Raw genomic sequence first — 12,931 nt, 5'->3', positions numbered from 1 at the left:
CAATTTCCCACCCCAAATAAACTTTAAAAAAATTTAGAATCTAGATTGGTACACTGAAATAGGCATCATTGACATCTACTAAACTGAACAAATCACCTTTTTCCATAGAGTCAAGAATAATATCAATGGTTTCTTGTTAAAAAAATGTGCATATTTCAAATGCTTGTTCAGATGTGTCAAACTGATCACTGGCCTAAACTTGCCATAATTTTTCTGTAAAATAAAAAATAATTATAAATGAGTTCTGAATTTTCATGGATTGATTATGCAAACTAATATGGATACTGACTACTATGCCAAATGCCCTATCCATTCCATAATGCTGTATTAGGGTTTTTAGTCATGAATGCCTTAGTCTGCTTTTGCAGACATATTCAAATAACTATCTTGTGCAGACAGAGGTATTCAAATAACTATCTTCACTTTTTAATTTCCTTTTTTTTTTGTCATCCTTATTTACTCAGTTTATCGTAACCCTAATATGGATATATGGTTTTGTAGCATATATGATCCACAGGGCTACATAGTTAGATAAAAAAGTGAAACTTGCATTCTACTTTTAAGTTGTATTTTAATTAGGATCAGTACTCTTCCCTTTCTACATTTAATATAAAAATATTGCTTAAATAATAATAATAAGAACTTTGTATAGCGCCTAATCTTTAGAAACTCTACAACATTAGACAACACCTATAAGATAAAAAACATATAATTATATGATTACAAAAACAAACACCATGAAATTAGAAAACATTAAAAAACATTCTGAGAATATTTAAGGTAGGAAACATTATTAGGTCTTTAAGTTTGTTCTTGCAGTCAAAATAAGTGAGTTTTGAGAGCCCTCTTGAATGTGATCACCATGTCTTTGTGTCTAAGTTCAGTGGGCAATTCATTCCAAGTTGCTGGGCCCTGGTATGCAAAAGAATGCTGTCCATATGACTTTGTTTTCATACTTGGAAAAATGAGTATACGATTGTATCTTGCTGGTGTGTACACATGGGTGAGGTCAGATAGGTATGTTGCACTAGGGTCCGACAATGAAACGTAGCACAGAGAACAAATTTTGTGTTTGATTCTGGATCGAATGGATAGCCAGTGTAGGGTACAGAGCAGCGGGGAGGTGTGCTTTGATCGTGGTACTCTAAGTATAATCCTAGCAGCTGTGTTTTGAACTTTTTGAAGTTTCTGGAACAGATAATTGAGATGAACCAGACAGAATTGAGTTACAATAGTCCCGTCTTGAAAGTACTAATGAACACACAAGTGTTTTAGTGGCATCAACTGAAAGATATTTGCGAATTGAGCTGAAGAGAGAGTGACTGTCATGCATCTGTTTTAGTCCTTCCAACATGTACATGTGACTATTTAACACCTTTTTTGGGTTCAAAATCACTTACTGGTATCTCCATTAACTTTCCCAGCTCCAATAATTCAATATACTATTATCAGCCAGTAATTGTAGAACAAAATCATGATCAGAAGATGAACTATGACGGGAATTAGACATTTTTCTTTTATAGGTAGCTTGTATTTTACAAGCAAATGTCAAACTTCCTTGATGGATACACCATTATACTTAATCCAGGGTAGTGTGCCAATCAAATTTAGTTAAAGTACCATTCAGGTCATGCTTGAAGAACCCAGATGAATGAACAGTAGGGGTGAAACGATCCATCTGTGCCATGTGTCGATACAATTTACGATACGCAGCCTGGGATACAATACATATTGATACTTGTGTGAACTTCATGGTCTTACCATCTTTGGAAGGTAGATGCTGCCCTTTCATGTATATTGACATTCTTGGTTGTATTTCTAGTATGCAGACTACAGACAGACATATAGTTATCATATATTTATATGCAATTCACACTGTTGAGAAGATATCAACAATAATTTCAGACTTCTTGTTGGTTGCAGTGAGTTTCGTCCAGTGTTTTAGGCCATTTAATAGAAGATCCATTTAACTCCATTTGTTCTGTACAACATGAATGATTTGAAAATATACTATTACCAGTTTTGTGTCTCAGTTACACTTGGAAGACATTATGTTGTGTTCTTCGAAACAGAAGAAATAATGCAGTTTCTTTATGCAAAGAAAATCTCATATAGAACAAATCCAGGCATTGGGAATAAGGATGAAGACCAATAAGATCTATCACATTTTGTTTCAAGAGACTGCTACAGACACAGGTACTTGTATTTGTTAGTGAAGAAGGAAAACTATTGACTACACCCAGTCCTATTCTACAATTTTCTTTTAACTTGCAGAAGGTGATAAACTTGAGCAGTTTGAAATCTGCTCCATAGCTCATTCTATGCTAATTTCATTTATTCCATCAGCACCTTCATTCAGTGGTTAAATATCTCTGAATAAAAATAAGAAGTTCCAAATTTGTTCCCTGTTTACAATTTAAGGAGGGATGATGACAGGATTTTATACATCCCCCTTTATCAAAAAAAAAAGGAAGGGAGGAAGAAATGGTCACACTGATCAATATTTATCTAAACTTCTATATCTCTGTCTCTTTTTCTTCCTGCTCCACTTTCTTGTAGATTTACTGAAATCAACATCTTTGACAGATGCCACCTCTTGTTGTATAAGCATTAATCTGTTAATTAATTCTGAGCATACTCTGCTCTTTTTCTTTGTATCATTATTGTTCTGTTTTTCTTTCTGAAGGGGTATGTACATAGCTATCTGTGTCAGCTTGAATATGTTGGGAAAGTGATCTTTGTCACTGTTATGTACACTTTTCCAGAGATCACAGATATTATCTTTTGGATACATCTGCTTCAAGATAGGATTTTTCACTAACATAAACTTCCTTTGTTAAATCAGTAGTTTACTGACTAATATGCCAAATTTCTTATTTGTTCCATAAAGCTGTATAAGGGTATTTAGTCCATTTATGCTTGTGCAGACAGAGGTATTAAAATAAATATCTGTACTTCTCAATTGCATTTTAATACCCTTATTTTATTCAATTTATCTTGACTCTGATATGGATACATGTACATGTATGTCGTTTTGTAGCATATGGAGAGCCAGTCTGATTGATTTACAAAAATGAAAATTGCATTATAGTTTTAAAATTTTTGTATTTTAATTAGGCTCAGTATTCTGCCTTTTCTACACTTAATTTCAAAATGTCACTGAAAGGGTCATGCTATATTTTGTCCATCCAGCATGTACATCTGATTTTGTATTTAACACCATTTCAGGCTCGAAATCACTCACTGGTGTCTCCATTAACACTTTCCCAGCTCCACTAATCTGATATACTTCATAACTTTAAAAATTACTGCCATCATCAATATCCTCAACCAGTATTTGCCAACAAAATCATAATGAACCACACTGGGATTCAGACATTTTGTGTTTTCTTGGTAGCCCATGTTTTAAACATGCATTTGTAAAACGTTCTTCATGAATGGTTCAAACTACACCGTAATTTTTTATTCCTGAGCACGTTTTAATCAAATTTAGTTTCACAACCATTCATATCGTGCTTGACAAACCCAGATGTGGAACAGATACTAACCAAAAAGCATACGTCTCAACAAGAATGGTTAAATAAAAATTGTATCCTTTGCCAAGCACAGTTTCATATGTGGGACTTTCAAAGAATTTGTGATAGTTCTCCAGTTTCTCTGTTCTCCAGGTGCACAAATTCATACAAATTTTGCATGATTCAGGCAATGACACACCCTGACAGCATCTCTGCTTAAGTACTTGACATATCTAATGACCTTTGCACGTAGTCTCTGTTGTTCTGCCAGTACTTCCTGTTTGTCATACAGAAAATAAGCTACATTGATTTCTGATCAGTGGTTATTGTTTAACCTGGAGCAGAACGAGCAAAGCAACAAATGAGAATTCAATGTAACATATTTCAATGTGCAACACACCGGTAGCAAGAAACTAAAACTAATTATATTAGAAGTAAGGTCCGTCTGTAATACCATTTTTAGTCATATAAGTTGAAACCCACCCACCCAAATCTGTTGATACTGATAGACAATATGTGAGTGTGATGTCACCTGTTTATTAAAATGTGTAATTTTGCCAATTTTGTCATCTGAGAGCAATGTAATCCAGTTCAAGTTTTTTTTTTTTAAAAAGGGAAAATAACAAGAAAAAATGTGGAAGGAAGTTATTGTTTCCGAATGAACAAGAAAATTAGAGCTATCAGAAATGGAAACTTTCAGTTTTGCTGAAAATCATTCAGAATGCACAAGAAACTAAAAATAAATTGTACTAGAAGAAAGGTTCATTTTTTTGCATTTTTGTTGTACTGTTTCTCTTTGATTCTCCATTCTAGTAATATTATTTGTAGTCAGATAAAGCACCCTCACTCTCCAGTTTGTGTTGATACTGATGGATAATATGTGAATCTGATGTCACCTGATTATTAATATGTGTAATTTTGATGCATGAAAATCTTTCCGGAACACGCCTGCAGACAGTTTAAACAAGTACCAGTATTTGGTAATAGCCATATCTAGCGTGAAATTAAAAATTGCTACAGGACAGAGGATTGTACTATTCCACTTGGATTTAAAAGTCGCCAGACATAGGATTGATATGGAAATGTTATGTACATATCACCAAAGGAACCCTTCAGCCAATGGTAGCTCAACAGTTATGAGAACTACCAGTAAGTGCATACAATGTACTCTGATATGTGCAGACAAAAATGGTCTTCACATGTGGATAGATACAGATAAAGGGTTTATTTAAGAAGGCAATCGCTCTAATAAAATGAAATTATTACAGGGTAACATCAAGGATGTGCAGTCATGAAATTTCATCCCACCCCAAAAAATTAAGATTTCTTTGCAAAATTTTCAATTCTATTCAGACAAATTTGCACACAAATTAAGAATTGTAATTATTTTTGGTGAAGAATGTACTTTTTTAAAAAAATTATGTAAAAATCCTTGTTGTCACCCCCAGTGGATGTGTTGTACTTGTGTAACAGAAAATACATGTATCAAGTATTTACTCTATTACTTGCTCAATATTGATTGGCTACTAAGAAAAATCAAGGGAGTACACGTTTGATGCTGAGGCTAGCTTGGTGAGATAGAGCATTAAATTGCAAAACCTGTTAAAACTGATACATTTTCATTAGTTATCAGTAATACTTCTAATAATAGTAAATGCAGTTGTCATTTGGCACATTGAGAGTGAACAAATAATCCTTCAGCTAATCGTGTATCAGTCAGGTAAGGGCTGAATTTGCCCCCCAGTCAGATTTCTCTGAAGCTTGAGTAGATGAATAAGGGCACTCTCTCTTCCCAATGAATAATCTAATTAAATATTTCTTCTCAAATTATATATAAAAACAACACTAAAAACATTTGCAGACTGATGTTAAATTAAGAAGATAGGAAATAAGAATGAATGAATTATTGAATTATATGACATCCTTACATACAACCATAAGGACCTAAATCACAATTTGTTCCCACTGTGTCACATACGTCACAATATCCCAGATTGCAAAAGAACCCACCTGACCATTGATCCAGTAGCAATTAACCCAAACTCATAAACAGGTTAAGGATTATTAAACACCTAAATATTAAGGATTATTAAACACCTATTGATAGATCCTATGCAAAAGGCACAATATATGTATAAATAACATTCTGGAAATAATAATTTCAACCCCCTGACACACATGTTGAATTACCAGCTCACTAACATGCAATTCAGGATTTAAAATTAAATGAAAATTTTAAAAATTACATGCATGATGGCTGTCATGTGACCTGCAAGAAATGTTTGACTTTTTGAAATATAAGAATCATAGAAGAGTGAAACACTTTCTAGCCTATGGTTTGATTCTCTGAATCTGACAATCCCATAACAATCTTTCTGTCAGTTGATATTGTTTGTATCAAAAGAAGACACTTTACATGCTGTTTTTTGGACTGCACACTGTTTCAAAGCATAACAGTTATTCAACTAATACTGGAATCAATGAACTTTGCCAGCATGTTCCCAGCTAGCAACATCACTAAAAAAAGTTCATGTGGAGATAGAAAAACTTCATATCTCACTGTGAAAAAGGCTTGAATATTGCCTACAGATTTTGTTCCAGACCCTTTGTATTATACAGAGTATTTTGATTGAGAATACTTAAGCCAAAACATTTCTAGATATATATGTATTATTTATTTCAGCAATCCCTGTCAGCATGGACGTTGCACAGCCCCTAACACCTGTACTTGTGACAGTGGCTATGTTGGGAATACTTGTAGTACAGTTCTGGCACTTGTCGTTGTACTGCCTGTATTTGCATTCATTGCCATCTGTGTGGGTCTTGGATTCCTTATCCGCCTTATATTGAAGAAGTAAGTAATCTTGCTATGTGTATATTGCATATCATTTGGTTCCCAGTTTTTGTAGTTCTGTTCATGAACAGAGCTTTCTGAGCCTTATTAATTTCAAAGTATAGTCGTGTATATCAATGCCATCTGATGACAGACATGAGGGACAAGTGGATCCATTGCTTCTCAAAGAAAGCTCTGTTCATGAACAAAACTGGAAAAACTGGGAACCAAAAGGTATACAAGCTTTCTGAACATTAAAAATTTCGAAGTTTACCCATATATATCCATGCCATTTCATGACGAAGATGAGGGATTATTGGATCCATTGTTTCTCAGATGGTATGGTAGAAGCTTCAAATACAGTTGAACCCCACACTTAACATGATAATTGGGGTCCAAAAAATTGGATCGCATTAATAACGGGGTTGCGTTAATGTGGGGTTCTACAGTATTTTACCTTTTTCAGAGAACAACGCATTGGCACATATACATTTATTAATTTTTAATGTATATCATGAATAGAGGTTATCAACACCATTTACTATCGTGCTGTCGAGGCATGTAATTTATCCATAATGCATGTAATTCCATTGAAAAATTGCAGAGGAATTAAAATATTCAATAATTTTTCACAGATGATCTTGTCTGAATTCAACAACTAATATATAGCATGAATAAAGTATTAACACTGTTTACTTACTGTCTAATATCGTACCATCATGGCATGCAGTTAATCCGTAATACATGTAATTCCATTGCAAAAATTGCATACATATTTAAACTATTCACTAATTTTGTTACAGATCATTATGTGTCTAAATTCAATGGGAAAAATTAACAGCAAAATTAGGTTAAGAAAGACGAAGCACATGTACGGTTCATTACTTTCCAGGGTCTATGAGCAGTGTCTACAAATTTCATACTGCTAACATTTTATCATATGCATTTCCGTGTACCTTTATCCATGTAAATTCCCAATAATTAACACTTGTATGTCTATTCATATTTGAACGACTACAGCAAGAATAATAAACAGTCAACACGTGCTTCAGCGTGCATATAACTTTTACTTCAGATGTTTTGAATATCGAAAGAAACATATGAAAAATACTTTTATAAAGATTTTTAAGCTGAACACATGTACAATTTCACACCCTTTCAATTTCCAGCTAATAAAGTGGACAACAGATTGCATCTAATAACACCGGCAAGCCCAGCAAACACGTTGGCAGCTTTCATTTTTTTGTTTTTTATTAAATAGTGAGAATCTTTTATCAACCATCGCATTGTCTGCTGCTTGGTTGTGTATGCAGTTAAAGAAGAAACACATGTTGGCTATTGTTTGAGCAACGATTGTATACAGAACTAATTGAAGACAATCACAAAGATGACTTACTGGCTTTACTCATGGATCAGTAATAAGTAACATTTCTGATAATGTTTATTTTGGCATAACACTTCAAGAACCTGGTGAAATTGTTAAATTTAAGAAGCCATGCCACAATTGTATTATATTTGAATTCATGCGCAAACTGTTTCCCCCAAATGAAAATAAACATTTTATACACTGTTTCACATATTTTAAAACAAATATTTTTCCAGATACAAAAATAATACATGTACATATATTTAAAATTTCAGGAACCACACCACAATCATATTATATATGGACTGATACACGATCTCACATACTTTTAAAATAAAATATATTTTCATGTGCGAATGAATATATGATATTTCAGGAGCCATGCCACAACTGCATTATGTCTGAATTCACGTTATCGTGGGGTGTGTTATACCCAAACCAAAATTGCAAGCTTGTTTTAAAGCTTGCAGCAAGCTTGCCACAAGCTAATTTATAAAGCTTGCAGCAAGCTTATTTAACAAGAAAGTGTCGTAAGCATGCACAAGCTTAAGCTTGCACAAGCTTGTTATTTATTTTCCTAGTACAATAAGTATACACAAGCTTGTTACTTGCTTACACAAGCTTGTTACTAGCTTCCTGCAAGCTTGCACAGATTTCTTGCTACAAACATCTGGGCTTTAAAAACACAGACATGATTGTACTTTCCCCCCTTCCAAAAAAACCCTGAAAATGTGAAGGGGGTTCCGGGAGTCCGAAGGCTCCTGTCCAAAAATGCATTTTAGACTCATCTGCTCCTGGTGGACCATATTATCATAATATATTGCAAAGTTTTACTTCATTCCAACGAAATAATCTGCATATTTAATGATTAAATAATGTAATCTTATAGTTACAATGCAGTGGAAAACAAATCTGTTCTGCCAAAACATTAAGTTTAATTCCATTGTTCAAGTTCATTCATTCACTGCAAGCTTACCCAAGGCTGCAGAAGTTTTATGTGTTCCCCTAGCTGAAAGTGTCACACTCCTATGAAATGATCATGAATAATTCATGAACTGTTCATGAACTTGGTTCAAGAACCATTCATGAAAGTTCATCAAAAGGTTCATGAATTATTCATGAATGTGCATGAACTGAAAAGTCAGTTCACAAAATAATGAATTCATGAACTGAATTCATTAACAGATCATGAAAGTCCACAAATTGGATCATCATCATTCATGAACAAGTGCATGAACGTATTCATGAACTATGATGAACAAAGTTTCTCAATGATTCATGACTTCATGAAGAGTGCCTATAAAAAAAATATGTCACAAATACCTATTTCATCCTGAATCATACAATAACCTTAGATGGGGGGGTTAATATAAAATGCAACATATTATCTTAAAAACTGTCTTTAATTTCAGATAAATTTAAACTGACAAGCGATATTCTTTTTTTTTACCCTTAGCAACATTTTTTGTATGTTCTGTAATTTTTCTTTGAAAAATGTTCAAGAGATATTGGGGCAGTTGCCTGCAATCAACTGTTGAAGCATATTTCATCGTCATGGGGCTGTCTTTCAACTGGGGTTTCTCCTGACCAATCTTCTTCCAGAGACTGACCTGTCTGATAACTCTTTTGTGAGGATGTTCAGGGCCTATAATTTAATCAAATCCTGTCCATTGTCACTACTGAATGTCTCCATCTACAACTTAAGCTGTTCCATCAGATTACTGTTTGGATCTTTAACATTGTTGCAGCAGTCACAATTTAATGTCTCTTCCATCTTGGCCATAGGATCCTCCAGTTTTTAAATTTTCCTCCTTAACCTACAAACTTCATCCTCTAACAATTTTACTTTTCTGCTGTCTGGTCTGAAAAAAAGGTAAAGTTAGTTAATTACAGATAATCTCTGATCATCATTGTTTTTAGCTTTTAGCACATTATCATTGTACCCCACTTTACTTACTGGAAAAATATGATCCAACTCAAAAATGATATAATCCCTTACACATAATACTGAGCATTTATATTATTGCAGAATTTTGTCACTAGTTTTATATTAATTGAAGCTGTCTAATCATAGGTATAGTCACAGGAATCGGATGTTTTAATCAGTAAAATATGACAATTTTTTTGACAACATCGTTACACTAAATAACCGTATATGTGTGCATGTATGTATGTATATATATATATATATATATATATATATATATATATATATATATATATATATATATATTGCAGATGACGGTTATTTCATGCTTTCAAATATTTTCAGCATTTTTTATTGATAAACGCCAGACTTGTGTGGTATAGGCCCTTAGTATGTCACTAATTCATCCACTCCAACTCCGCCTGTTGCGTATAGCTGCTTCCGGTTTCATCACGTTATTTTCTGCACCTGTATTGTGTACATTTTAACGCGTTAATTATTTTGTTGATTTTTTTTTTTTTTTAAATTACCAAATTACATCAGATTATAGAAATAGTGATGTCATGTAAAAGAAAACGATCTCGAACATCTCAATTCCTATCGATATCGTACCACGTCTGGTATCGAGAAGTGGGGGGTGATGTTTAGTGATTTTAAAAACTTCGATGAGCAAGTTTAAATTAGGTCTGAACAAAATCGTGTCATTAGCTTGGTTATAAATAATATGATGACATATATAAACCAATAAAATATCCATATAACTTCTACTGAAATAATCACAAATGACCAAGAAAAAGATATTCACCGTAATTTTGGTCATCCAGACTTGGTACGCTTTTCCGCCTAATTTCGCTCTCACCAAATCATTTCCTTCATATTCTTCAAAATTGCTTCTCTGCACTTCTACTTACTTAATAGAAATGATATTGAAAATATTCTCATCTGTCCATTCCACGGAGTCCACGGTTTTTGTTCGAGGCTTTTGCCTAACCATCTGCATGATCTTTGGTTTCTGAGGAAGCTTAACTATTGAAATCTCACGCGTATATTAACCAATCATATCATGTCTTCTTTCATAGTCATCCAGTCAGGATAATCGTTGTTAATATATTTCGGTTTTTACTGCAAATTGGCAACCAGTGACTAAGTCAATAGAATATGCAGTTTATAACAGTAATGGAGAGAAGAAAAAACAAACGTTAGGACAAAGTCACTGAAAGCTTTTTAAAGCAAATACATTTTGTTGATGCTGGCCAGAAAATATTTTTCCATATTAATCCAGAAATACTTGGGTTAAGTACACAAGTATTGAATTAAAGATCTGTATGAACATTTATACAGTATCATATCATTTAAAAAAAGAAAAAAAATATTCACCTTTATTTAAATTTCACTAATATTGTGAGAAGTTTGTATGATAAATTTTCATGAACATTTTATGAATATAATGATACAGATATTTAATATACATTTTTTTAAGAAGTATCTTGGTATTGCATCAAAGTATTTGAATTGTTCATGGACCAGAATCTGTAGCTGATGTGGCCAGCATCTGCATCTTGCTAACAATGCTGGGCATTTTTTCATTGTTTTTTTCGTCGTTGGTTGTGCTTGCATTTTTGACACCGTATCTGCATTTATCACTCACAGCTGACATTGCATTACCAATTATTTGCCTAGAGCAGCCATATTGGTGCTTTTTGCAGACGTCACACGGCTTGCACTAGTAGAACCAGACAAAGATATTATGTCTGGTTGTAGCTGTAATAGCTGGCCTAAGCTAACTTGTCTAAACTGGCCAAAACTAAACTGACCACTGCAGGTGTATTGAATATCTTGTTATTGTTACTGCTTGTGAATGACAATCATATTGGCATGGGGTTTTCACAAGAAGACTTTTTACAATGGGTTCTGCCCAGATATCTGGTGTGCTCACAACATTAGCCATCTTGAAAATCTTGATGCTACTCCTTAAAGACATATCAGAATTGGGTTTTCATCAGAAGACTTCTTGTCTAGTTGGTTCAGATTTTTAAAAAATGGTACCTATCTGGCATTCAATATGGCCACCACAGCAGCCATCACAAAAGACCTTGTTGTTGGTCCCGAATGAAACTGGTGTCATTCGGACCTCAAATATGGCTGACACAATGAACATATTGAAAATGTTCTCTTACTCTTACCAAAAGTTGTAAATGGTGTCTAGTTCATCCTAAAAGAAAACAGCGAAGATCTTCCATCCATTATGGCTGCCACGTTGGCTAATTTTAAATCCAATTGCTTAAAAATATTAGAGGTTGTTTCAACACTTGACAGTTAAAAGAAAGAAATATTCTTTTATTGAATGCCTGAAAATTCTTTTTTGAACAGTAGCACATCAGTCAATTTATACTTGCCAAAATAAAGTAAAGCATGCCATCCACATTTACAGTCCCATAGCACAAAAAGAAAATTACAATATTTATGAAAGTTTTAAAAGTTTTTTCATTATGCACATCTCAAAAATTTATAGATGCAAGGTATTGCATTGCCTTGTAAAGTTCAAAACAGTCTGCGCAAACACTTGTTTCACAGGATGAGCATTTCACTTTTGTTTTTTTCCTCACTTGAGTGTTGGTACATTACTGACACCTACCCCTACTACTTGTGGCTGGCCATTATGAATTTCCATTTGGATCTGCCACCTCTGCCCAAACATTTTTCAGCCTTTCTCAAAATGTACCAAAAACTGTTGTGCTAAATTGGCCCAAAAATATGGTGTGGTTTGCACATTTGGTCTGCTTAGCTTACTCAGCTGCTGATGGTTCGGATTCAGTTTCATAATAATGAATGCATATGTGATTGCAAGATCAAAATTGAACCAAAACAAATGCAGCCACCACTTCCTGCATGTGCGTTATGTAGGAAGCTAATGTACCATGACCATTCCATTTATGTGATTATTTTAGTGCTTCACAATTGAGGGGCAGGGTACTTAAATAATTCTCTATGAGCTTACTGCTTTCTGGGTATGAAGAGATGCATCATCGGCTGTTGAAAGAAAATGCGCTACTCATTTGTCTTTCCAAGCCACAGCTACTTGCTGACATTTTTGTATTACTTACATGTGTTCCAGGTTTCTAACATAGTTCCTTTAGAGTGATCTACTGGGGTGTCCTTTTTCATTGAGATGCAGTACCTCTGGCTTAGGTGTTGACATCCAGTAAGGTACAAGAAAATCAGGTGACATGAGTAATTGTCACAGTTAATTATCTGGTACCTGTTTTCAATGCCTTTAATCACTTCTCTGA

The 12,931-nt window shown here is 33.9% G+C and overlaps 1 protein-coding gene across 1 annotated transcript in view; it reads left to right on the top strand.

Moving 5' to 3' along the window:
• Positions 1-12,931, top strand: part of LOC149781499 (uncharacterized) — a 314,868-nt gene that overhangs the window by 152,931 nt on the left and 149,006 nt on the right. Inside the window, exon 14 of the mRNA XM_089934975.1 lies at positions 6,199-6,369. Within this exon, the coding sequence (XP_089791101.1) occupies positions 6,199-6,369 (171 nt within the window). The remainder of the gene's footprint in view (positions 1-6,198; positions 6,370-12,931) is intronic.

The sequence above is a fragment of the Sinohyriopsis cumingii genome, chromosome 15 (genome assembly GCF_028554795.1).
Source record: "Sinohyriopsis cumingii isolate HCF-2022 chromosome 15, ASM2855479v2, whole genome shotgun sequence".
Lineage (NCBI taxonomy): Eukaryota > Metazoa > Mollusca > Bivalvia > Unionida > Unionidae > Sinohyriopsis > Sinohyriopsis cumingii.
The sequence above is the reverse complement of the archived record's forward strand: the minus strand, read 5'-3'. Positions and strand labels throughout refer to the sequence as shown.